Source organism: Phlebotomus papatasi, chromosome 2 (genome assembly GCF_024763615.1).
Source record: "Phlebotomus papatasi isolate M1 chromosome 2, Ppap_2.1, whole genome shotgun sequence".
NCBI lineage: Eukaryota > Metazoa > Arthropoda > Insecta > Diptera > Psychodidae > Phlebotomus > Phlebotomus papatasi.
Window position 1 is genome coordinate 16,276,174 of NC_077223.1, and position 27,222 is coordinate 16,303,395.

Below are 27,222 nucleotides of genomic sequence, written 5' to 3' on the forward strand. Positions count from 1 at the left end.
TCCGGAGACTTTTGCAAAAACATTTGGAGACTTGTCAAACTTGTCAAAGAAGTCTACAAGGAGTGTTTTGTCCAGAAAGTCCTAAGAAAAACAGTGAAAAAGTGTCTGAAAAGATAAGAAAATACTCAAATAACCCTGCTCAGTGTCTCAATGGAGCGCACTGTGGAGAATAAATTTATAGAAATTGAGCCTAAAATGGAGGAGGCAGAGGAAACGGAATTGTCTGGGGTGACAGTTGTGATTATCATCGGGGGAGGAGTTCTAACATTTATTATCCTATTCATCTTCGCCAAGCGTCAGATTATGCGATTTACACTGCGCTCACGAAGGGGCCCCCATGTCCCTATTGGTCATGATGCCCGGAAATCCATGAAGAAGGAAATTGAACGACGTATTGATGCCATTGAGAAAATCTGGCATGAACCACAACTGATCCTGGATGACCACAGATATATCCTGCGACCAGATTGCCCTCTACCACCTTTCTACTATCGCCTGAAGGCGGTGGATGATATTAAAGTGCTCGAAAGGGAAATTGCTAAGCAGGAGGGCAGTGTAAGGCAACCTAGGGACAACCTCAGGGCATTCCTGTTGACCACTCTTGCAGCAGCACTCAATGGATCAGGACAGAGGCTTATCCACCAGTTCTGTGATATGTGAGTTATTAAATATTACAATTTTATTCAGGTTCTAATTGATTTACAAAAATGCAAGTGAGAATTTTTAGAAGAGGAATCGATTTATTAAAAAAAAAACAATAAAAAAGTTAGTCTTTATTAAATTAAAGCAAGATATGAAATTATTAATGAACGGACGTATCATTTAGTGGACTAGTTTCAGTTTCATAGTTATAATATATTATTGATTTATTGTTAAAAAAGATTAATTTTATTAAGCAAAACTATTACGGAAGGATTTCAGGCTTCGCACAGACTCGGCTTCGAAGTCTTCATGATATTCCTGTATTCCTTTAATGAATCTAATCTATTTTTTTCAGGAAATGTGAGACTTAAGATTGGTAATTAAAAATATTAAAATATATTGCCACAATGGTGTCTCCATATTAGAAGCAATTTGCTTCAAAAATTTCCTTTTTTAAAAAATTGACGTTTTTGCCTACAAGGATAGGGGAAATTTTCTTTAAAAACGCAGTTTTTATAGAAATTACTCGTATACTGGAGGGGCCATAATTCAGATTTGTTAAAGGAATTTGGAAAAATTTGAAAGGTTCATTCGTATGTGCGAAGCCTGAAAGCTTTTCCCCTATATAACACAAGTAGGGTAAGTGTGCCAAATTTCGGCATATTTGCAAATAAGCACCGAAGTCCTAAGTTTGAAATGCAATATTTTTAATTCATATTTTTTATTACTTCCTTTTCGGGAGGGTTGTGTGGAACCTTGAAAACTAGTTTATTATCTTTGTTTTCTTCAAGTCACTTCCTAAGATATTGAAAAATTAATAAAAATATGGACATTGCTTTGGGTAGTATTCCAGCCACTTTGTGTGAAATTCCGGCCACCTTTTTTCTGGCCACCTTTTGTGACGCAACAGATAGAATATTTCAAAACGTCAAACGGAACTAGTTTATTATTTAGTTTAATACGTTTATATGACCCACGAGCCCTGAGATCTTCCGCGTAATTTGTCCTGAAGACCTGAAGAGTAGCATCTCAAATTTACGCGCAGATTCCCGTAGCAATTTGCTCTTCCTGAACTCTTCCAAGGCCTTTTCCACATCATCATTTTCATAGAAGCGATGGCTTTTTTTCTCTGGACCTTGTAGAACTCAGAAATTGAAAAAAAAACTAAAATGAATAAGAAATTTAGGAAAGCAAAAGATGTTGCCGGAATAGGCAACACTACCTTACCGGAGAGACGCTCACAAAGTATATAATTTTTTACGCGAAATACAGGATCCAGCTGGGAAAATTTACCCGAAATTTAAAGATTGATTCAGTATTAACATAAACAGAAACAATCTTTAAAGAAAACTAAACATTTTCATGGAAAACACAGAAGGAAAACCTTTTGCAGTTGACCACAAATCACAAGACTGCTAGAAACACAAGAGATCTGTCACATTTTTTGTAATGTCCTACACATACGACCAGTGCCGGATTTAGGTGGGTTCCCTGGGGCCAAGGAACCGGGCCCCCACATTTTAGAGGCCTCCACATTTTAAAAGTTTACTATGGTCACAAAATATAAATTATTACAAAAAAAAAAGAAAAGAGCTTTCACCATTCCATTTTTAATCAATTCCCCGTAATTTTCGTCTAGGAAAAATTTTTCTTGGTGGCTTTAGCAAGCTTTCAGCTTACGAAATCCTCCGAAAGATTGGATTTAATTTATGTTTTTAATTTTAAATGCATAAAAGAACATATTTTCTTTATCGGGTGGTTGAAAAAAAGTACAACAAACTAATTCGCTGTATTATCCTCATTAACTTTTTTGAAATAAGAATAAAATGTTAGTAAATACATAAAAATTTTAGAATACTATCGGTTTTTGTTCAGTACAATCCTATTTTGACTTGACTATGGTCTTAAGGGTCTTAAGTCTTTCAGAAAATGCATTGTTGTTTGCACGAATGCCAGCCTTCCGAATGCCCTGCCATTTACGATGAAGGGCTATTTTCAGATCATCGACATTACGCTACTTTTTAGTCCTAACTTTGATCATCAAAATGTCCCTCTTGGAGAAGTCAAGCAGTTTTGCATCCGAGAATCGTTGAGGTCATTGTGCTCCAAAATCGAGAAGCTAAACGTTGTTTTTCAGCCAAATTTTATTTGGAGCGTGATTTCTGTGACGGTTTCGAGCAGGGCTCCGAGTCTTGTTCGAACTTCCAGAATAATTTACCGAAATTTTTGTATGCTCACGGCTTCAGGGGTCCTTCCGAGACAATTTTCAAATACACATTGGCATTCATATTGACGCTGTAGCCTAAAAACCCAGTGGAAACTGATAAAATTAATCATTGCGGAAGTCCAGGCCTTCAAATACGGTAGTTTTTGACTTCCAGTGGCCATTCGAATGTCCAAATTATCGTAAGATTCTCCCTTCAGGTGTACACAATCATTTTGTTTGCTGATCATTTGGTCTATTGGAAAATTTTTCTCATAAAAAAAATCCACATTCTACAACTGGCCTTAAACATGCAAGCCAAAGGTACTCCTTCGATCTATCGTGTATAACTTTTTTTTTAGGATGGATAAAATCTTGTAGTTTTTGGGATTTTTAAGGCTTCACATGGAGGTCCTTTTTCACTCGAGAATACGTTTTAATTTTAATCGTTTCAGTTTTTTTTTGCTGAAATGTTCTTCCCGGGTCTTCCACTCTGTAGCTACAACTGTGATTCATAGGCAAAAGAATCGAGGGATTGTACTGTTTTTTTCGATAGAGCTCGAGTCGGTTCAAGTAGTAAAAACAAGGTCTCAGGTCTCAGGTAAATTTAAAGTTGCTTAAATTTACCTGTTGCACGGAATTACGTTATTTTATGTCAAATGTTAAAGCTGCGACACTGTTGGAAAACGTCAGATTTTTAGGGCCCCACAAAATGGCATTGGGCCTCCACATTTCTAAATCCGGCCCTGCATACGACTAAAGTCCAGAGACGACTAAGCTCGTTTATAGCCAAGTCAGTTCCTGACACACTACAAACGAGGCTTAACATTTTCTGGCACTCACAAAACATAACTTTCGTGGGTTTTTATGCAGATATTTCTACTGAACTACACTAGTAGTCCTTTGACAATGAAACTACTTTTAAATTCACTTCACAATTCACGTATAACAACAAGAAGTATTCACTAGAATCGCCAAAATTGGCTTAAGTCGCGAGTTAGCTTCCACCTCACAAATAATTGTAATTAACAATAATTATTGGGCATGTACTGAGACATGATATTACAAATAGTTTCATTTTCAGAGGAGTATTAGTGCATTTCTGTAGAAATATCTGCATAAAAACCCAGAAAAGTTATGTTTTGTGGATACCTGTGAAGACTAAGCCTCATTTGTAGTCTGTCAGGAACTGACTTGGCTATGAACTAGCTTAGTCGTCTTTGGACTTTAGTCGTAAGTGCGGCTAGGGCTTAAGACTATTTCCACACTGAGTTTTTACAACGCTATTTAAATTCAAATTATACCTAAAATATTACGGTCTTTGTGTTAATACATATTATTATTATTATTAAATTTTTAAAGCTTTGTTAATATCGCCTTTGGTTTTGTGTGTTTGCTGAATTCAGTGTGTTTCCTTTATTGCTTTTGTGCATGCAAAATTTTGTTAATTTTTGTTTTCATATGTATTTAGAACTGTGTATATTATGACCAGCGCACAATAACTTTTGTTTGTAAACATGTTTTCAAATTTTCCTATGAGAGAGAGCGAGATGACTAGATCTATATCTCACTCACTCTCATTGAAATGTCAAAAACATGTTTATAAAACAAAAGTTATTGTGCGTTGGGCATTAATTTTATGGAAAGTCACTTATTTTATAGTTTGTATAATATTTATTAATTTAGGTACCGTGGCCACTGACCGCCCGGTCAACCCGTCGGAACGATCAGGGGCATATTATAGTTTTTATTTGTAGTCCAACATCTTGTAAAAATTTTATTATTTTACTGTGACGCATAGGGTCACACAATAAGGATTGTATGGATTGGTTCCCTAGAATATTATTTCTTGGTCCAATGTATTTTCGGCAAATGTTAAGAATATGGGGAATGTCTAGAGTTTCGTTACAAAATTCACATACAGGTGGGTTGTTACGTTCCATTTTGTATTTATGCGTTAATCTTGTGTGTCCAATTCGGAGCCTTGCTATAGTGGTACTTTCATTTCTTGTAGTGTTTGGAGCTAATGAAAATCTTTTTATGTTTGGGTAATACACTTTAAAATGAATAAATATTTAAAAGCAAAATGAATTCATTGACTATTCGAAGATTACATACATAATTTTAATTAATTTATTTCCATGGACGAAATTACACTCAAAGTGGCCGAAATTAGAAGCTGGCCGAAATTTGGCACACTTACCCTAAAATTGCTGCGAAATTAAATAGACTTCACGAAATAGGGTAAACTGTCCATGCTTCGTACGATCTCAAGCTTCCCAAGCTATCTTTCCCATATATTTTAAAAACAGGGGAAATTACTTACCGAGAAACAGGAAAAATTTAGTCATTACTAAGTTCGGGATCATACGAAATGGCCACTTTTCTTTACTTGTAAGATATTCTACCTGAGATCGTGAGTTGGCAACATTAGGGAGCCCAACGCGAGAATTAGATTTTAGACACAATATCGTTCTTTTGTAGAAAAAAAAATAATAAGCTAACCGCTTTCCTATTTCACTTAATTGAAGTTGTCGATATCACTGATATCACTTGATTTTTTTTGAAGGTACGAGCACGCTCGTCACGATCCTAGTGAATTTGGCAATGAGGAGTACGAAGCATACCATCGAATGCTGATGAAATTGATTGACGCGTAAGTTCGAAACTTTGTAAATGGTTCAAGTTGAATTTCATGCACTAGTAGGGTGGGATTTAATGTTATTTTGCAGAGCAAAGTCACTGAAAAACTTCTGCAATAGTCGCAAATCGTCACCGAGTCGAACACCAGTTAAGAAGCAACAGACGAAAATGCAGTCTCTCCTGGATCCATCGAGGCTCCGTCCGCCTCCAATGGCCCCCACGGGGCTCAGTGAGAGCAATGCACGAATTAATTTGTCGCTGGGGGTGCAATTGCAGCAGCAACAGCTGGACCAAATTGGTGATTTGGGCGAGAATGAGATTCTAACTGTGCCCCAGTTTCATGATGAATCAAAGCCTTAGCACGGGGCTCTTTGGGGGCTCAGTGGGTGGCGTTGGGGGTCCAATTGATAATTTTGAAGAAGTAGTAGTGGAATGGGATGGGAAAAGCAATTAAGGGCTGCTCTATTTAATCACCTCGCGAGAATGGTAAATAAATAGAAATTTGTGTGTCCACAAAATGAGGAATAGCTCTGCCGCAAAATTTGATGGTATAATGTTTGCTCGAAGAAGATGCGAGAGATTGAGGGTAAAATTTATCCCTCTCTTTGCCCTTTATTCATCAATTACCCTTCTCTCTATATCATATTAGATGTAGCTCTAGAATATAGTGAGTTGTATGATGTTAAAATATATATACAATAAGTAAATATTTATTTGATTTTCATCAAGGGAAAATTATACAAATGAAAACGTGAGTTTAATAGTAAAGAAGGAAAATATAAATCACCATCAACATCCAAAAATTAACTAACATTCAATGGAGTTTCCCTGAGAGTGAGTGGAAAGAAGAGAATCTCAGCGAAAACATAATTTTCCGCTGCGACATCAGCAATTTCCACACTGTATGCCATTTGGTGGATTTCTCAGTGTTTCTTGCTTTTGCTCCTTCTCTAGCCACAAAAAAAAATCAGGAAAAAAGAGTGGCAAAAAAACGCCAACCAGGAGGAAGAGGTGAAGAAAAAATACAGACAATTTCCGCCGTGGGATTCACATTGAGGTAAGAGTCCTTTTAGGGAAGAAAAAATAAGCAAAATCAATTAGCTGCTCACGCTAAGCAGACGCGCTTATTCTGGGCAAAAGTTGAAAATCATCGTCTGCATTTTCCTTGACGGGGTGAAAAATACGATAATTTGAATGAAACGAGGGGTAATTCTCAGCAGGAATCTAACCAATCTAACACTTTGCTTTCAGTATCAATAGAATTATGTAACTCAATTCTATATTTAGTCCTCGACATCTTATTTTTTACAATTTATATGAGTCCATTGTCGTCTCAGCATTAATTCTAACTTCTAAGTCAGTTCAGCCTCCAAGGCTAAATTATAAAAAAATCATACACTTAGCCTGCTTTTAAATGAGGGTATTTTAACCGAACTCGTAACTTAGATGCTGTATCGCAAAAGTACTTTCGCATCATTTACCGTTCGTTTACCGGTTCTCAACCGATTTGAACCGATTCATAAATCTCTCAAAAGATCCCCCAAAAGAGTTTTAAAAGTAATAGGATTGATTTTCATAAAATTTTTTTTATTGGTTTTGAACCGGTTTATTACCGATTCAAAACCGATTAAAACCGGTTTAGTTTTGTCGGAAATTCCAAGACCTTTCCAACGACCTTAAACATGACCCCATTTGCTTGATAAATGCGCACTCTAGTGTCTTTTTAATCTTTGACCCTGAAAAACCGTTATTAGGAATGATTCAACGGTATTTTCGTATATGGACGAAATGTTCGCCTGTGTAATCTCTAAAAACGGTTTTGGAGCGGAAAGTGAGAGGTGGAGAAATACAAATACAGTAAAAACAAGATGAATTTTTCTAGTAAAATTCTATTAAGTTGCATTGAACTAGTTGAAATTTCGAATAACAATCACAGAAAAAATCAACTTTCATTTGAAAAGGAATCAATTAAATTGCAGAACTAGTAAAATTCAACTCTTGGTAATGGCTCAAATGCATTAAATAGTAGTAATAATTACTAATAGTAATAAAATGAAGCAACAAAATGGCATAAACTTCACTCAACTGACTGATTGAAAATTGCCACGATTATCGCGTGTAATAGAATCAATTCGATTGTCGTAGTAATTTTTCTTTTTTTTAATTAGGGTGGAATAACCGGCTATCGCCATGTTTAGGAAAAAATTAAATTCATTTAATCATAACTTTTGAATCCTTGTTACAAGATAAGTCAAATTTGACACAAAGTTACTTAGATGTATTGGCTCTAGATACGTGAAAACAATAATCCTAGAACATAACGCTGGACTACTTAAAAAACTGATTTTTATTAATAATGCAAAAATAACCATTTCGTCGCCACTTTTTACCACTTTTCGCCAGTTTTGTAAAATTTGTAACCACTTCTCGCCACCCACTTGAAAAGAACCACACTCGGTTATTTTAGGCAATGCTATGAAAAGAATACATTCACCATTTCTCTTTCCTTGTGATCACTTTATTATTACTCTCTTTAAATGATTTTTCTTCACTTTTATTTGAGAAATCAAATTATGGGGCTTTTGCAGAAAGTAAACAATGCAGATTTGACAACTGAGAATCTACGAAGTGAAGTTAGCGTCGCCTATTGAAAAGATATGGCGACAGGTGGTAAAATCAATTCCAGAATATTACCACTTCTCGCCATGCCTCATTTTTATACAAAAATAATATAAAATGAAATATTAATTGACTAAATACAAATTTTATGTATTCTACAAGTGCAATTAAATATTCAATAGACAAATTATTTACCCAAATAGGTATTTTTGGCCTGATGAAAATTTGACGACACTTAGTACATTTGGTAAGAGATGTTGGATTCGATGCACTTGCTTAAAATATTGCTCTAAAAAGTGATCAAAATCGTGAATCCAAAACGAATAATTATTATTTTTCGATTCTATGCGTAGAAGCAGAAACAATACAAAAAAATTGCGACTCATTTATTTCATAAATTGCGAAAAATAGCGATTTCAATGTAAATGGCGAGAAGTGGGGCATTGGCGAGAACTGGTGATTCCACCCTAGTAAAAAATGAAAAAAATCGCACGACGCGTTTTCGAGCAATACCAAAAAAACATATCTTTGGAGGAGAAGGGGAGGGGTGGGGGGAAAATGAGGGACATATTAACGATCCTCGGGTCGACTTATGGGTGGGGGGGGGGGTCCTCCGAAAGTCTCAAGTCTCTATCTCTAACCGTTTGGCTTCTAGAGCTGATGAAAGCCGGATGGACAGGCGGACTGACGGACAAACAGCGTGACGATATATCTCAGAAATCGTCTGAAACGTGAAGATTTGTTAAGGAAGTGGTCTCCGAGGGGTGGAAGGTGGTAATTTTGGGGGGGGGGGGGGGGAAGTGTGAAAAATCGAGGGATTATACTGCTCTCTCCGTAGAGTTCGAGCAGTAAAATGCACCCCACAGTGCTATGCACCATTGAGTCTTGGAAAATCTCCTCTTGAGGTTTGTGTCTGAATAAAATCTCCCAGTTAGCTGTTATAATACTCCCATTTGTGTCTCGACTAAAATAGAAAGTCTAGCAGACTTTCTATTTCATCCCGAAACGTTTCTAACTTGCTTTGAGGTACGTGGTATTGGCAATAATTTAATAGAAGTCAAAGGGTTATCAAGTAAATATTAATGGTGATGAAAAATAAATTAAAAAGCATATTGTATCACTGAGAAAAGAAGAGGGTGCGATTAACTTTTTTTCTCATCTGCAGGGAAAAATTAACATTTCCGGAATGTTATTTTAACTTTTTCGGATTTTTCTCAGTGATCAAACTCGTGTCACCGCAGGATTTTATGACTTTTACGACATGCTGTCAGGAATTTAAGGAAACATCGTCAGTTGCTTTACAATCCAAAAACGTTTTGCTAATAAAGTTGCTTTGCAATAGTTAATGTTTAGTTTTCTTTTATATAATTCATGATAGCTAGACTATGAAAACCTGCATCTTACTTTAGTACTCCTTGTGTTGACTTGATAGCAATATTTCGTTTTTTGGAGATTTTACTCAACAGATCTTCTCCTCATGTGTGTTGTGGAACTGTTATTAAAAAATAGAGACACAATCTATTAAAATGAAAATTAAATTCACTAGACAATTTCACTACACAGAAAAAAATATTTTGTAATATTGTTCGTAAATGTTTGTGAAATCCTATGGAGGACCTACGAAATGCTCGTCAATCTTATAACCCACAAAAAAGTTCGTAAAATTTTGTACTTTTTTCACAAACATTGTTCGTAAAATGATCATTTGACGAATATTTTTTGTACTTTTACATACATTTATTCGTTAAGCTTTTAAGCTTTAAAAGAAGTTTAAGCTTTTGTAGTATGTGCAGATGTGTTATAGTTCATTTTGAGATACATCACCAGAATAGATGTACAATGTTTTTAAGAATATTATACATGTAAAGTATCCTCGAGTCGGCCGCCTCTCGACTCGACTACCCTGGGTTCCTTAAGTTGACCGGTGGAAATATTTATTCAATTTATTTATTTTTGCAATAATATTTAGCGAATGGTTTAATATCATTGTGTCAATTATTTCATAAATAATACGAATCAGTTGGAAATTTATAAAAATTGACCATTAAAGACTGAAAAAATAATAAAAAAGCGAAGCGTGAAAGTAATTACTTAAATAAAAATTCGCTATGTTCCAGTAAATTATGGTATGCTTCTTGATCTTGATATGCTTCTTTTTTTCTCAAGGAATTATTTCAATTATTACCCTTAAAGATTACTAGAAAATTTAAATTTTTAGTCTAATCGGAAGTCAAGGACTTTATCTATTTAAAATTGGTTATGAAATAGACATGATATAATGTTTTACAGTAGTGATATGCCTACACATAAAAAACAAAATTATTCGAGAAATATAAATCCAAGAATAAATCAATCTACTTGGTCGATTCATTACTGATTTATCCGAGTTGCAAACTTCAAGACCTTTTCACAAAAAAACAAACATATTTGATTAAATCGTTTGACAAAAAAGCCATCCAGAGTGACTGAACTTTGACTTTTAAAAGAAATTACGATTTTTAGATCATATACGTCATAGAGCGAAACGTTTGCCTAGACTATTACAGAAACATATTCAAATAAAAAAATGTTCGAACGTTTTAAAATAAACCAAAATGGAGATAATGTTTTGTTTATTAGGGTCACCAAAGACCGGAAGTTGCTATCTCTTACCGTTTGAGCTCCACAGGCCGTTTGTAAGTCGAAAAAAGTGGATCCTTTAAAATATAAAAATCGCTTAATTACTAAATTATCACTAGAACAAAGGATTTTCCAATTAGATTGAGAAGTCTTTGTTGCTCCAAAAGATGGCGAGGTGTGGAATAAACACTTTTCCCTGAAGTGCTCATAATATTATTTTTAGTAACACTATTTATACAATAATACGGGGAAATGCGGAAATCGAGAAATATGGAAAATGAAAATTTAGTTATGGGTCAGTAAAGTAGAGGGTTAATCAATCAATCAATTTGAAGGATTAATAATATGTAGGAGTTTTCATATAATAAAATCTGGATATTCAAAATGGATTAGTTATATATTTGGGATTATTTGCTCATCCTATATTATAGAGACCGTATGTCTGCTCTATTACAGTGTAAATGCAACTTTTGCAAGCAGTGTCAGTTTTTATTTATTAGTTACAATTTAGGTGCAAGATATGTCTATTTTTAAGCTTATAGCTATCATTTTTTTTTAATAAGAATCCTTTCACAATGAATGAATTAGTTGCTTCCGGTAAAGTGCATCATTTTTTAGCATCTGTTTTAGTTTATGTTCAATTCCAGTGTTGTTACCAAATATTGAAAATACGGAAAATATTGTGAAGTTTATGAATTTTCAATTCATCTACTTGTAGTTTTAGATTTAGATCTTTCCAATAAACTTTTTCATTTTATCAATTGTGATACATTGAATTATAATTCATTTTGTAAGTTGCAGCAGTTATGAAAATTATATAGGATTTTTCTACAGGAAGTTGGTATACAATAAAATAGATTGAATAATTCAATTTATATCGTTTCAATCACGATAAAATCAGCATAAATTGATTTTGAATCAAAGCGAATATTAAATGGATTAAAATATAATATAAAATACATTACAATGAAGGTCTCATTGTGTGATTAACCCCTCGCACTGAAAGGGTGTGTTTTCTGTAAGTGAGAAAAAGCACAGGAAGAATTTGCGGTGGAGGAGGCGTCAAAAAGTCCATGGCTATTAAAGTGGAAGCTCTCGTGGTTCTCCTGTGCATGATTCTCCATCTTTGTGGGCCGAGTGGCGGAACTCAATTTTCCCACCGCATGCCCTGGTATGTCGATCAGGGGACTGTGGATGGTAATGCGATTAGTGAGGACGGAAAAGTTACTCTCGCGCCCGATGAAGATGGTAATTGCATTGGATGGATGAGTGAAAAGTTCTGGGGTACAGTTAAATGGTACTTTGCCAATGCACGCCTCATCATTGTTCTCGGGATTGATGGTGATGGGGAAAGAGGTGAAATTGACTCAGCCACCAGCTATTTTGTCAACTTTCTCCACTCAGGTTCGAACAATTCCTCCGGGAAGAACCTTTTTTCCCATGAGGAGACTCATTGACTTTCTATCCTGGTATTTTCTGCAGTTACTGTACCCACCATTCAACAGAGATATCACAAAAGCAATGGTTTACCGAAATTGCGCTATTTTGAACGCATTGGAGTCATTGTTGTGGTTCAAAAGTTCGAGAATCTTAAGGAGTTCTTCCTCAGAACTCCCACGGACAGTGTGGATACCACAGATTCCAATTTTCTTTTTGTTCTCCTGGAACAGACCCAGGCCAATGATACAGAGGACTTTATCAAGTCACTTTGGGCACAGCAAAGTATCCTCAACCTCATGGTAATTATGCCCTGTCCAGGAGAATATGAGAAGGATCTTGAGGAAGAATTTGGCGGAAATGTCTCGGAGATGGTTGGCTTTTTGGATCCATTTGTGAAACATGGAGATTCTTGGGGTGCCATGAAATGGGTCCCAGTTAATCAACTCAATACTCAACCCAGTGAAGAGTTTGCTCTTTGGCATGGTAATCGAAACTTCCGAGGATATCCCATAAAGTGTCAGATGTTTCTGAAATTACCCACAGTTATAGAGAAACATGAAATTCCAGCAGTTTTTCAAAAGTCATATATCCAAAAGAACGCCAAAACACCTCATGGTAAGCTATTTAATATATATGTAAATATTTTTAAATTTTAAAATCCTGGAAAAAATGCTTGAATGTGACCATTTCCTTAAAATGTGGTAACTCTTTTTTATAAAAGAATTTCATCTAATACAGGGGAAGGGTTTCTGATTTCGCACAAACTATGATTTCGAACTTCGAACACTATATTTTTTTCCATAGAGGGAGGTGGGGCTACTTTGAGCGGTGGGGCTACATAGATATACGATTTTTTGGCATATTTCTAAAGGAGTCTCGACTTTACGATAATATAATTTATCTATCTAAATTACATTGCATTAAAATCCAGTTTCCTTTAGAAGTATTTTAAATAGCCCCACCTCCCCCTACTTCTTTAATGAATCTGACCTACTGTTTTCAGCAAATGTGTGGCTTAAGACTAGCTAGCTAGCTATTAAAATATGCCAAGGTCAGTCAAAGGAATATGGTAAAAGTCTAGTCCCCGGCGAGTGGCTTTCAAAGTTGAACCCAATTTCTTACTTTCACATACAAATGCGTATGGGAATTTTTCTGCACTCGTGACCGTTACACGATATTTGTCAAAATTGAGGTGAGCCTTGTGTATAAGACTCTGAGCCTTGTAAAGAGCAATAAATATACTATATTTTTGTCTAAATGCGGTCTTGTTCTGAGAAGTGTAAGCAAAGTTTCTGATCAATTTGTAAGTTGGCTTCAAATAGCTCCAGATAGAAAAAAACATTTCGCCGGGGGCTAGGTAAAAGTTGTGTTCTAAGCCAGAGTGTGCGTACCCTGAAAGCTTCTCCCTACACTACCCGGTAAAAGTGACGAAATGTTTCTAAACAGACGAAATTTCTAACGAAATTTCGTGTAGATGAAATTTCTATATAGTAAGATGGGGTAACTGGATCGTTTTCCGAAGAGTGCTACTTAAACGCTTGTTTTTGGACGGATGAAATTCTTTTTTACTCCTTCTAAATCCATAGAATTATTCACTGTTTCATTCAGAAACATAATATTAAAAAAAAATTATCAAAAATATTAAAGAAAATTTATAAAATAATGATAATACTGAAATAAGTCAACATGCACTAACTGGGTCGCCTTTTCGCTAATTCACTTGGTATAAAACCAAATGCAATCATTTTAAAACTTTTACCAAATGAAAGAGTATCTAATATTATGTTATTGGCTCAAAATTTATAATGATTGCACGAGGATAACAGTTCCTAAAACCTTTATGAAAAAGACGTAAAATTCGCATTTTTTGAATTTTTCTGACAAATTTTCTATTTTTAACACCAGTAAAATTTTAAATTCAATAAAAATATATTCTTTGTACATGTGCCTACCATTTCGTGTCATATTTATTTTTGTGGGATCTAAGACTTACAAATTCTAAAGAATTTAAGAAAAATGTACCATTTCTGAATTAAAATGCTCCATCCGTTAGTTAATCATCCTAGACCCAGCTGGCACATGATTGAAATGAGTCGATTACACTCATTTATTTAATGGATAAAAATATTATTTTTGCTTTTTCTCTGTCTTGAATAGTTATTATGTTACTGTAGTGACTATATTACGGAAATAAAAATAAAAATATTAGGATTTAGTCATAAACGATCCATATAGCGAAGCGCCTGGATTAGCACACTTAACTATACATATCACTGTCAACTTATTTCCTAGAAAGCTCTATTCTAAATTTACTAAATGTGCCTTAAGTGGTACAAGTTGGACAGTGTAGTGATATAAGTTGGACAATGGTACAATTTGGACAGGGCTTTTTGTCTTGATAAATTTAGTACTTCATTTTTATTTGTATATTTTTAATGCTTTAGTTTTATAATTTGGTTCCTTGTGCTTAAAAATAAATTTTGTACTGTATTTATCAAGAAAAACGCCATGTCCAACTTGTACCGGCGAATTGTCCAACTTGTAACACTAATTCCAAATTATATCACTTTACCCTATATCGATTTTTTGAGAAAAACAAATATTTTTTTTGAGCTTTTATAAAAAGAATGCATTGGGTCACTTTTGCTTGTAATGTTTATACACCACTTTTTGGTCCAAAATTTTGTTTTATATTTATGTTCGTAAATGTTGTAATAATAATGGCTTCTGGATTGTATAAATGTGATTTGCATGATCACTTCTCATATTTTTCACTTAAGACTATAGCCATAAAGTCATTTTCAAACCAAAAATCTGCACATATAGAAAATGAATGAAAAGTGCATTTTGGTTAACAAAATGGCTTCCAAATAACCAAGCATAGGCCATATAAGCAATGATTAGACTGCACATCTATGCTTTATCTCGCTTTAAAATTAACAAATTGTGAAAATGTCTCAAGTTTTTACAAGATGAACTTCATGAAAAAATCACTTCCAGCGAGATCTACATAGTTTACTGATCTATAACACCGACTAAAACCTATAGCCTAACTATAAACACTATAGTTCCAAAACAGAATTATTAACCATGAACTATTCGAATTAAGAACCTAAGGCTATTTTTTTTGCAAAATTAATTTGAAATAAGCCAAATCTTTCTACACAGTATGAAAAAATTTTGCAAAAAATGAGTTTAAAAAATCGTTTAGTCAAATCCGTCTTTTCCAAGAATAAATTCGTTTTTAAAAGCTTATAAAATTTTAATATATCCAAATTGTTTAAAAAGACATTAGGATCAGGAATTAATTTCTATTATTAATCATCCTTTTCATTCTTACCATATTAATTACTACTACTACTACTACTATTATTTCTAGGATTCGGTGGATTGGATGCCCTAGTTCTGGCTGCTTTAGCGAACCAGCTTAATTTTACTGTAGATCTCAAGATTTACCCAAAGATTGATTTTGGATACAAGATGGACAATGGGACATTTTCGGCAACTCTCGGTGATGTCGTATACAAAACAGTTGATATAACCTTTAACAACAGATATATATCCTCGTTAGAAGCACCCATTGAGTTCCTTTATCCTCTAATGTCGGAAAAATTTTGCTTTTACGCACCAATAGCTAAGTTGAAACCTAAATGGTTGGCCATATTTCAGTGTTTTAGGATTGATGTATGGCTCTCTATATTGATCGTTAATCTCATTTGTGGACTTGTGAGATATTTTGTAAAGAGATCACAAACTGCAATTGATCCTGGGATAGAGAAGAAATATCCTTTGAGTAGAATTCTCTTCGAGACATGGAATGTTATGATGTCATCTCCGTCAATAATGCTGCCAAGACGTACACTAGAACGATTCTTTTTGGGAGTTTGCCTACTGGTAAATGTTATTCTAGCGGGAACTTTTCAGGGAACCTTAGTAACATCCTTGAGCACTAATTCAAAATACCAGGATATCAATACACTTAGAGAATTGGATGAATCTGGATTGATTATTTACACGCCATCACCGTGAGTGTTAAGTTCATAACCGTGACTAGGGTTAAACTAACCCTTGATTGTGTTTAATGTAATACCCAATATTTTCAGGGACTTCTTTGACATCTTAGGAGAGAATAGAACAAAAACTTACGATTCATTGAAAACTAAAATGAGATTGATAAATAGAGATGAATTTGATCAGATAAGAATAACTGCAACTACAGTATTCATCGGAAGGTTATCAGATAGTAAGCTAACCATTGAGATGAAATATCTTCATTCAGATGGTTCACCTGCATTTCATGTGGTCCCAGAATGTCCAAGAACCTACCATATGTCTTACATTGTACGCAAAGGTTGGGTCTTCTCATCGGTCTTCAACAAAATTCTCAGTTATCTACGTGAAGCAGGTAAGTCAATATTATCATAAATAGCAAAATTTGTTGGAATTACATAAGTTCCTTTTTTAAATCGAAAATATTATTAAAAGAATTCTAGTATAAGGGTAAGGTGGGGCAGTTTCACAAAGCCGAAGTTACTATTAAGGGATACTGATCAATATTAGGAATCCCGTACGCCAAAATCTCGAAAGCCAAAATCCCGAAAAGGCCAAAATTTCGAAAGCCAAATTTGTTTTATTGGGATCGAAATACCGAATGGACTGAAATCCCAAAAAACCAAATTCCCGAAGAGCCAACAATCCTAAAAGCCGAAAGGACAAAAATTCCGAATAACTGCACTAGTTTTGCGTAAAATATACATAATGTGACAACTATTGGAAAATTTCTTGAGATGGACACCCAAGATCGAAAGCCAAAATCCCGAAAGGGTTAAAATCCCGAATTCTTAAAAATGCCATAGCTACTCCCACGATTAGTCGGCACCGCTTTTAAGATTCAATTATCAAACGGACATACAGTGCCGTACAAAATTGTACAAATGTTTCAAAATTCTCTATAAAGGATTTAATATCTCAAGATCTAATTTATATTTTGACTGAATCTTTTTTTTTAAGAGAGCTTTATTATTTAGCTACAAATTGTGTCTTATTAGAATTTTCTAGCGTTTAGGTACAAGTGACAAAATTGTACCAATGCATCCTTTTTTTAAAAGGCTCTACAAAAATATTAATAATTCTCCTAGAAAATTCTAATAAGACACAATTTGTACCTAAATAATAAAGCTCTCTAAGAAAAAAAGTTTCAGTCAAAATATAAATTAGATCTTGAGATATTAAATCCTTTATAGAGAATTTTGAAACATTATTGGTACAATTTTGTCCGGCACTGTATGTGTTTTTCTTCTCTATTCAAGGTATCAAACATCTAACAGCTTTTTCATATATTTCTTCCACTTTGTAAAAATTGGAATCGGTTAGAGATTAAAATCAGAGATAGGATCTCAAATTGGAAAGATTTAATCGTGTATTGAATAATTGCACTAGTTTTGCGTAAAATATACCTAATGGGACAACTATTGGAAAATTTCGTGAGATAGACACGCAATAATGCATTATATATGTATAATATGATCAATATTCTCAAATAAGGTCACATTTTGTGTGATTTTGTGCCATACACTTTTGATGAACACTTTTCAACCTGATCCTGTATACACATTGCCAATGTAACTACGGAAAATGCAATATATCTCCGTGAAATGGGGTGGAAAGTTTTCGTTTAGGTTTAGAGTTTATATGAGCTTAACTGAAAATTAGGCGAGATGGTGAACTATTCGTATTAAATTTCGGTAGAATTTAAAATAAACTGAAAAATTTCAATATGGTTTTCTAAAACATTTTTTTTTTCATTGGATAGAGACTGATTAGTAGCCCAATTAGTCTGCTTAAATTTAAAAGACTTCTAATTACAGTGATTCTTCAAACTTCTACAATTATTACATGTGTCTTTAATAATCTTATCATTTTCCTTCAGAGCTCGGGCTCTAAAGACAGAGAAGCGATAATCCTTAATAGCAAACAGAAGAATTTAAAAAATAATAATAAAATTAATAAATTTCGTAAAATTGTTCGTATGTGAATTCCTGTTGGGGACTTATAAAATGCTCGTAAGTCGTATAACTCACTGAAAAGTTCGTAAAAGTTTGTACTTTTTTCACAAACTTTGTTCGCGACATGAAACTTAATGAGCATTTTTTGATCTTCTGCACACACTTGTTCGTATACGATTTTTTCTTCATATACGAACAAAAAAATTGTTACTTTACGAACAAAAGACAAAATTTTACGAACATTTTTCTGTCTGTTTATGAAGATTTACGCACAAATGTTTAAAAAATAGAATCCATAGAATTAGTTGCATAAGCGCAGGATATATTATACCCATCTTTCGAACATTTTCGGCGATAATTTAAAACATTCTCCTCAAATATTTTATGTTTTTAAGATGTTAAATTAAAACAATGAAGTATTTTTCGCCTAAATTTCTCAATCAATTTTTAGAATAATCTAAAATTTAATTTTAAAAATGTTTTAAAGTTTTTTTTATGCCATATAATAGTGTTTTCAAATTTACTGCTACAGTGCTGTCTCGCTATATGCACAGTTTGGGTACTTTTTTGGCAGCTCTCTCTCTGAATATGCGCAACTTTTTTTGAAATTCCTAACGATTTTTCTCCTTCTTTTAATAAATTATTATTTTTTTATTGTTCTAGAATTTCCCGTGTTATTTTAACTATAATATGAGACAGAAAAAATAAAATTAAGAAAATTAAAAACAAGAAAAATTAGTTACCAAGAAAATAATTTTCTTTATTACTTTGTCAAAATGTAAACAAATTGATTTTGAATGCAACCGACACAAAAGCTGTGCATATAGAGAGTGTGCATATACCCAGTAACGCAAATTCGGTGTTTGTACAGTAGTACGACAAGTAGTACTCTGTATAGTACTTGCCTTATGGAAATTTTAATGACCGTGACACAAGACGTTCCAGGAACTTTGTTCGGGGTTGAGTGGTGAAAATGCTGTGGGGAATTCGCAATTTTTGAATTTTAAAATAACGACCTTTTTTTAATTTCAACTGACCAACGGTTTTTTACCGGTTTTAACCGTATTTTTAATAATAAATCTAAAATATATACTAAAATTAAATTTATTTGCATTTCAATTTACAAAATACATAATTAATTAATTTTATTATAAATTTAACAAATTCTTATGTTATTATATCGTACTTTCGCGATTTTAGTGGCATTTTGAGCATTTTTGGGTTTTTTTCAATTTTTCATTACATAATTAGATAGAGAATTGTGTGCATTTTAAATCCGGTTTTATCTTAAAAAGTTTGTGCTGAAGATTTTCCTTAATTTTAAATTTTCATAAATGTTTTTTGCCGATTTTCTTAAAAAGATTAGTAAAGAGTGGCATTTCATTCATCCTAATAATTAAAATAAGATGATAATTAGGCACAAAAAACATTTTCTTTCAATAATAATTAACTATTGATTAATATTTTATCAAAAAAAAGTGTTCTTGTATTAATCCATGCAATGTGTCACATTTGTGAAAAATCTTAGTCAAATCTCCAAAAATATTAAGTGTAATTAGTAGTATTTTCTAAAAGAATGGCGAATCGCGCTAAAATGACATGTTTTGCATCAAAGATGTTTTTTCTCAAATCTTTAACTATTTTTTGTTAAGTTTTATAAAGTTGTATATAATATAAAATTATTTACGAACGCAAAAACAACGCAGGGAAAGACAGAAAATATGTTCAGGAAATGACATTTCTATATCTCAATAATTGACGGAAATTAGGTTACTTATATTTAGATATAAAATCAGAAAAACAAATATCTGTAAACGAAAGTTATGTTAAATATGATCAGTCCAATCTAACTCCAACATCATAGATTACTTGTGAAAAGTTCCACTTGAAATATTAATTATTAAAATACGAAAAAATTTAATGTTTTAGGGTTGCCATCTCAATATACCCAAATACAAAATGTGCTACTCAAATCGTAAAAGTGCGAATACCATACAAAACGGAGAACATTTGAAAAATTTATTTAAATCAGTGCAATTAATGTACGAATCGCTGCCGAGAACATATTTTTAGTTACTTTAGTTCTTCATAACATTTAGCTATTTCAGCACATTTTCGGTAACATACGGTGTTAGGAAATATATTTCCGAAAAGATTGCTCCGAACCTGAAGCAGTAGACCTTTGCAAAATTACATGTGTCCGTCCTTCTCGTCATTTAACAGATTATCGTCTGCTGGCTCCAGTTTTATCTGTAATGATGATACAAAATAGTTTTAAAAATCACATATAAAAATATTTTCTTATTAAAAGTAAATACCTGAACTATATTTGAGTACGTGGAGTTCCAGGGTGTTCTTTCATCTTCCAATCACGTTGTTAACAACAATGTCCAGTTTCGAAGATTTGAATCAGTTGTGAAATACTTTTAGAAAAGAGAAAACTATATCATTTTTTAACCTAACACACAGATCCAGAAATTGAGGTAATACAATTATTTCATTTTCATTCGGATCTCGAACCCCGGGAACGCTACTTCCGGACTGAAAGTATTTAAAAAGTGCAGACATTTTCCCTAAATTACTCTAAAAATTAAAGAAAAAACTCTACCAAAGAAATCCTTTTTAACCCTAAAGGCGATTGGGCCATCAGTGTTACGCGTAGAGAAAATAATTTTTCCTGACTACCTTAAATTTATTTCTTTTTAATATTTGTACCATTTTTTCGCTATTTTTCGCTACTTAAAATGAAAGGAGGGAAGTGAATGGATAAAATTTTTTGTAATCAGTTGTTAGTGAATGGATTTTGTATCACTAGCATTTATTTTATAAAATTTTACTACTTAAAAAAAATGAAGAAAAAAGGCTTACATTTGAGATAAGGTGCAGGTGACTTTGCACTTTTTGATAAATATTAAAAAATCAACAATTTTTAATAATAAACGGCATTGAAGATCTTCAATCTAAGGGTAAGATGCATGAGATCTATAAGATCACCTGTAACTCATCCGATTGGGCTGAAATTTTACTATGTTGTAGCTGATGTCAAGACCTTTTCAGAACGTATCTATGTTTCAGTCTACGTCAAGCATTTACCTAGGTTCACAGTTTTAAATTTTGAAATATTCATATTTTGGCGGCCTTTATTTTTTAGTCTTAATTATTTGAGACCTAAATGAAATATCTCAGTAATAATTAAAAATGGTGAAGACTTTTATTTTAAATATTTATTTACTTTTACATAATTGAAAAGATATAAACGAAAAATTCATATATTTATATTTTTTATTTTTTAATCTTTGCGAAAACAGCTTTTCAGATCCTCAAATAATTTGCTGTTATAAGCAAAAACGTTACTTTTCTTTTTCTTTGTTTGTTAGACCACATCTTCTAACAATAGTGCTGTCTTTTTGTGATGGTTTCAATAATGGAAGTGCACCGTAGTTCTGTATTCATGAGAGTATCATATTTTTTAAAGTTGTAGGAATTTAGGATATTATTTTACAAATGTCCAGCTATTTGCTATATTTAAGCTCAAAATTGAGCAATTTTTAAATTACTTTTTGTATATTCCAATTTTTTTAAGCAAAACCCTTTTGTGAATAGAAAGTTACTACGCGCATATACATTATATTTTTCATTAGAGTGACAATTATCATTCATTGGTATCGTCAGAAAAATTTCTTGATTTTTTAGGTTATTTTTGTCCCTATCATGTAGAGGTAAAAAATGCACCGAATCAGACTGTTGGATTTTACAAGGTTAGATGTAAAACGTGTCACTGATTTTGATTATCGGTTTCATTTTCATTGTTCATTTTCGGCCAGTAAAAAGTATTTCGTCCTTAAAGGGTTAAACCTAACACGCAGATCCACAAGGATTGAGGAAATACGATTATTTCATCCTTAATTACGATCTGAAACCCTAGAAAAGATACTTCCGGACAGAAAGTGTTTGAGAAATGAAAACATGTTGCCCTAAATTACCCTAAAAAAATTAAAGAAAAAATCCTATCAAAGAAATCCTTTTTAAACCCAATACACTTATCCATGGAGATTGAGGAAATTCTCACACCTTATTATAAATTGAATGTGGGGCCCAAAAAAGGCTTCCGGATGGAAAATGAATTAGAATGAGGTTAGAGCTTCCTAATGCAACCTTTTTTTCATCTACTGCCCAGATATTTCTTTTTCTTATTAAACAACACTACTAACTTGAATTTGGGACTCTTCAAGAATATTTTATAAAAAAAAAATGCCTTGGGAGCCCCAAAAACCAAAGGACGCTCACTAAGCGTCACTTTTATATTTCGATGTTTTTAAGACCTAAAAAATGAAAAACTCTACAGAACTGCAATCAAATTATCACGTACCTGTACTGTTCTCTGGAATCCTGCTGGTCAATTGCTTGAAAAAACACTAATTTATCATTTTTCACTAATAAGAAAATTCACAAAACTCTGAGGAATCAGCCATCTGACAGGCGAATCCGGAACAAAGTTCCAGGAACGTCTTGTGTCACGCTGTACAAATTTTCCATAAGACAAGTACTATACAGAGTCCTACACGTCGTACTACTGTACAAACACCGAACTTTTGGTGGTGAATGTGGGGAAAATACCGTAGCGCCGCCGCATTGGTGGCCACCGCACAGAATTAAATTAGTTTTTGATGGTGACCACTACGCTCTGAAGAAATTGGGGGGTCGCCACCGTCAAAATTTTTCGAACCCAAAATTCTTTCGTTACTGGGTAGAGAGACAGAACTGTATCTATCGAATTATGTTTCGAATACATACATATGTGCTATATCCTGGGACCCTTTGTACTCCTTTTCCGAATAAGTACTTACTTAATAAGGTGGCTGCAACGTCCCTGTAAGGGACCGGGCCTCTCACACCAACCTGCTTCAGTCCTGGCGACTCTTCGTCAGCTCGCTTCAGAAACGTAGCATAGGTCGCTGTCAAAAAGTCCGTCCTATCGGATGCTCCTTCCGTCTTTCTGAGCAATGTTGCTTTTACGGGGAAAGGTTCTTAGCCCCTCGCCCAGCCTTCTCTAGCCTCAAGTTAGACTCATGACCATGTCACATATAAGATTAATATTAAGATTAATACTTTCTGAACTGTGAGAATGGCAAAAAAGATAGCAATTGTTTTATCTTGTCTCTTTCTCGCATTTCTCCTCTGCGTACAAAGTTGGCAGCAATACAATCGCTCGAAAACTGACCGAATCACAGTTGGCACGCATGGAAAATAGCTCGAATTGCTTGTAATACGATTCAGAAAACAATTAATACGAACAGTAATATCTCACTCATTGTATTACTCCACTAGAGTGTACTCTTTCTAACACACGTTATTTTCCATTTGAAATTTTGCATACTATATACTTCTCTTTTCGGCTTTCCTTAATATTAATATTAATATTAAATGTGACACCGCGGTCAGGTTCGTGACTTCCCACTGGGGCTGGTTTCTCAATCTTCTATCACTCATCTGAATGTAAGGATCCTACCAGGCATCTAGCCCGCTTGGAGGTGAGCATAATTTTGAAGAAGTGTCGCATTACCACCCCTCCCCCTATTTAGACCCCTTTCCGAATAATTCCCCATTTGACTAATGTGCAATTCATTAAGTTATTTATTATTTTTCTATTTCGCAAATTATCGGTACCTTGTACGAAAAAAACAAGTTGAAGACTTTGAATTTACTATAGCGAACATCAAAGTTATTTTGTCCGAATAGAGAACTTTACTATTTCAAATGAGACGTTATAACCCATTCCTTACCATGGTATTATACATCACACGCAAATTGAGTGATTTTTGATGATTTATTTCTGGGCAATTTTTATCCGAATTGCTGTCGGGAATGGATTTTTAGTAACGTTAGTTATTCAATTACTTGAGAAAAATAGTCCGACAGAGATGAAAATACATTTTGTTATTATTTTCTTGCTTCGCGGAAGGTCATGCAAAATGACCGGAAAATGGCGGACGGAAAATACGACATCCCGTCGAATTTGTTAAAATTGGCCTCTTTCCTCTTTTCTGATTTGAATTCTAGTTCCCAATTGGTGTTCTTGGATAGTCACTCTATCTAAAGCAATAGAGTTTAGATTTGTAATGAATTAATGCACAGAATTTAAATTCAGTGACCGTTAAGACATGTGTTTGACAGAGGCTAATCGCGCCCCCATATGAGATAAAATTTTTTTCTTTACAAAAAATTCATCTACTAATATGTATTCTATCTTAAGTATTTCTGGTACATTGACTGAATGGGTTAATGAGGAAAAAAGCCAAACAACAACTCATTATGTATCTAATCTTTACCAAATTGCCTGATAAAAAGTTGTTCTAAAACAATTTAATTTTGACTTTAAAAAATTTAATATGAAGAATTTTCTTGTTACTAGTAGATACAAAATGTTCACCTAGAATTATTAAGAAAAATGTCTTTATAATTAGAAAAAAGAAACAACAGGTTTTAATCTCAGCTTATCGTTATTGATTTTAAAATCTATTTAAACTGCAATGATGTATTTATTGCTATTAAAGAGCTGGGGCTTATAAATTTCGAATATTGCAGCATCTACATCAGAACAAATTATCGACCTACATTCTCGTTAATATTGTTTTTTTTTTTGTAAATGAAAGTATGACTATGTAATCAAATTATTTTGGGGAAATTCAGGATTTTTCGTTCAATAATTCAATTTGACGTAGTGTTAATTTGACATAAGTTTTAAATTAGATCAAAAGTGTATCAACGAACTTTTCAATCAATACAGTTTAATTGAAAAACATCAATGCATGATGTACGTATATTAAAAATATGTTTTTATTTCATAAAAAAGGTTAATTGAAACGGCACTGCACTGAGCCTTTGATGTTTGAGGACTATAGATAAATTTTAATTGATAAAAATAATTTCATTAATATATTTACAATAGGCCAATAATTAATTTTCCAGGATTCACCGGTATATGGTACAAAAGCACAGAGGAAGCAATTATTCAGTACAGAAGGATTCATTTAGATCGACCAATGAATCGCCTAAAGGCATTCAATTTGGAGGATATGCAGACATCTTTCTTCATTTTAGTCCTGGGACTAACCACCTGCAGCCTTGTATTTACTATAGAGTTAACGTGGAAGAGACGCTTCAATTAATTGCCCATTAATTTCCACCCGGATTTTCTTGCACCGCGCACCGATACAATCTAACTACTTTTATGTTCGAACGCCCAAACAATTCTGACTGGACATAATCTCAAATGTTTTTTTGGATCTTCCACTTTATACAATAAAATAAATGTAGTGGAAAAGAGGGGATCATCTTACATACACCTAAATATTTATGGTAATTTTTTATGGAGAGACACTTTGAAGGTAGAAGTAAAACTATAATACTTTGTTTTTCAAATTTATTGTTATTGCAAAGATTAGTAGAGTGCAATTTTTTAAAAAATATTTAAAGAATTAAAATTTTTGTGAGTTAGAGTTCATTTCAGATCAAAGAATTGATAGCAAATGTGAAAAGTTCACATAATAAAATTTATATTTATTATGTGTTTTATTTTTCTTCCTTTCTTTTAGTCAGAGTTCAATATTTTTATTGGTTGCATTCAGAACTCCTGTGTATTATACTTGTTGAAAGTTTGTCCCATAAAAAGAATAATGTTTTTTCTATTCCTGATTAAAATTTCAAAACTTAACTAATGATTTTTCAATAGTGATTAATTTCGACTTTGGCACTGATCGAAATAAGGTATACGTGGCAATTTTACGTGGTAGGTACTTTAGGACCAGAGATTTCCATTTCTAGATTCAGAATCGAAATTAAGAAGTCCAATATTTGAGAATAGCTTTCGTAGGTGTATGAATCCACAGGGAATAAATGGTTATACCACTCATAGTTCAATGTAGCAAAGATTATTCGATTATGAAGACTGACCGGTGTCGATTAGCCGATCGAACACTTACGATTAATTCGCTGAGTGTATTTATTTACCAACAAAAGTAACTTCAGTAATAGTCTAATTTGGTTTTATATCGAAAGGGACAGATAATCCTAACCGGCTTATATAGGTGAGATTCTTAACGTGAGCTAACTCGGAGTGCATGCAAATTCGATTTAGAGCTAAAGTTGGGGGACACCATTCAGTTATCTTGAATCAAATTCGTGAAATTATACAAATTTTGTATTTAAACGAAAATATCAAGGTTTTGGATGGACTTACAGAAAAGTGATATATGGGTGAAATGTAGACCAGAATGTTCTCTATAATTTTGCCGTCGAACTTGATCTCATTGATTACTCAGAAGCCGAGATAATCGTCGTTGTCACACATGAAACACATTTTGGCCAAATTTGAGCTCGATCGGACGACATGAAATTTTGTTAGGATTATAGTAGGTGAGATTATTAAGAATCTCACCTAATAGGATATATGGCAATATGCACTAACTTTTGTTTTTAAGGAAAATGTACACACAGAAAAATTTTGACTCTAAATTTAAGAATATATAAGATCCCGGGAACTTAAATTGGACGTGAATCCCCGAGGCGTTTAAGTTTAGAAGCTCTGAGCGAAAGAAATGGGCTAGAATCCCTAGCTCTTTCAAGTTAAGACATCGGGAACTTAAGTTCTGCATTAGCTGGAAAATGAAAAATGTCTACAGATTTGCAAATTGGAACTAAAACTAAATGATCAAGGATTTAGGATTAGGGCATTGGCATTCATTCGATGAGATTTGAAATTAAATTCCTGGGTGTTTCTGTTTAAGAATTTTCCATTTTTCTGTGTGTAAGTACTGTTTTTGAACTAAATAAAAAAACATGGTTTTGTAGGGGTAGATAGAGCAAGAGGGAAAAAAAGACATGTTCATGTTCAAAAAAGACATGTGGCGGTCACTGAAAACCGCAAGTTGACATCTCTTATCGTTTGAAATCCACGTCGCCGGTAACAGGTTAAAAGATCACTGAAATAATGCTTTTTTTTAAAGTTTGAGCAATAAAATATGATGAAGGACAAAGGATAAAAACTAAGCT

The 27,222-nt window shown here is 33.4% G+C and overlaps 1 protein-coding gene and 1 long non-coding RNA gene across 2 annotated transcripts; one reads left to right on the forward strand and one right to left on the reverse strand.

Annotated features, from left to right (window-relative positions):
- The first annotated feature begins 25 nt into the window (after nt 1-25).
- LOC129802812 (protein C1orf43 homolog) lies at nt 26-6,195 on the forward strand. Its single transcript, XM_055848913.1, has 3 exons — nt 26-656; nt 5,415-5,501; nt 5,578-6,195. The coding sequence occupies exons 1-3, from the start codon at nt 151-153 to the stop codon at nt 5,846-5,848; spliced, it is 864 nt and encodes a 287-aa protein (XP_055704888.1). The 5' UTR covers nt 26-150; the 3' UTR covers nt 5,849-6,195.
- Nucleotides 6,196-19,259: 13,064 nt separating this feature from the next.
- LOC129802816 (uncharacterized) lies at nt 19,260-22,856 on the reverse strand. Its single transcript, XR_008751820.1, has 3 exons — nt 22,541-22,856; nt 20,490-20,594; nt 19,260-20,421 (listed from the first exon to the last, which is right to left on the reverse strand). It is a non-coding gene; the product is annotated as an uncharacterized LOC129802816 (long non-coding RNA).
- Nucleotides 22,857-27,222: the final 4,366 nt, after the last annotated feature.

Excerpts from the sequence above, each read along its gene's own strand:
- LOC129802812 (XM_055848913.1), top strand. The coding sequence starts at position 151 with ATGGAGCGCACTGTGGAGAATAAATTTATAGAAATTGAGCCTAAAATG. Across the intron at positions 657-5,414 it reads ATCCACCAGTTCTGTGATAT|GTACGAGCACGCTCGTCACG; the intron begins GTGAGTTATTAA and ends TTTTTTTTGAAG. Across the intron at positions 5,502-5,577 it reads CTGATGAAATTGATTGACGC|AGCAAAGTCACTGAAAAACT; the intron begins GTAAGTTCGAAA and ends GTTATTTTGCAG.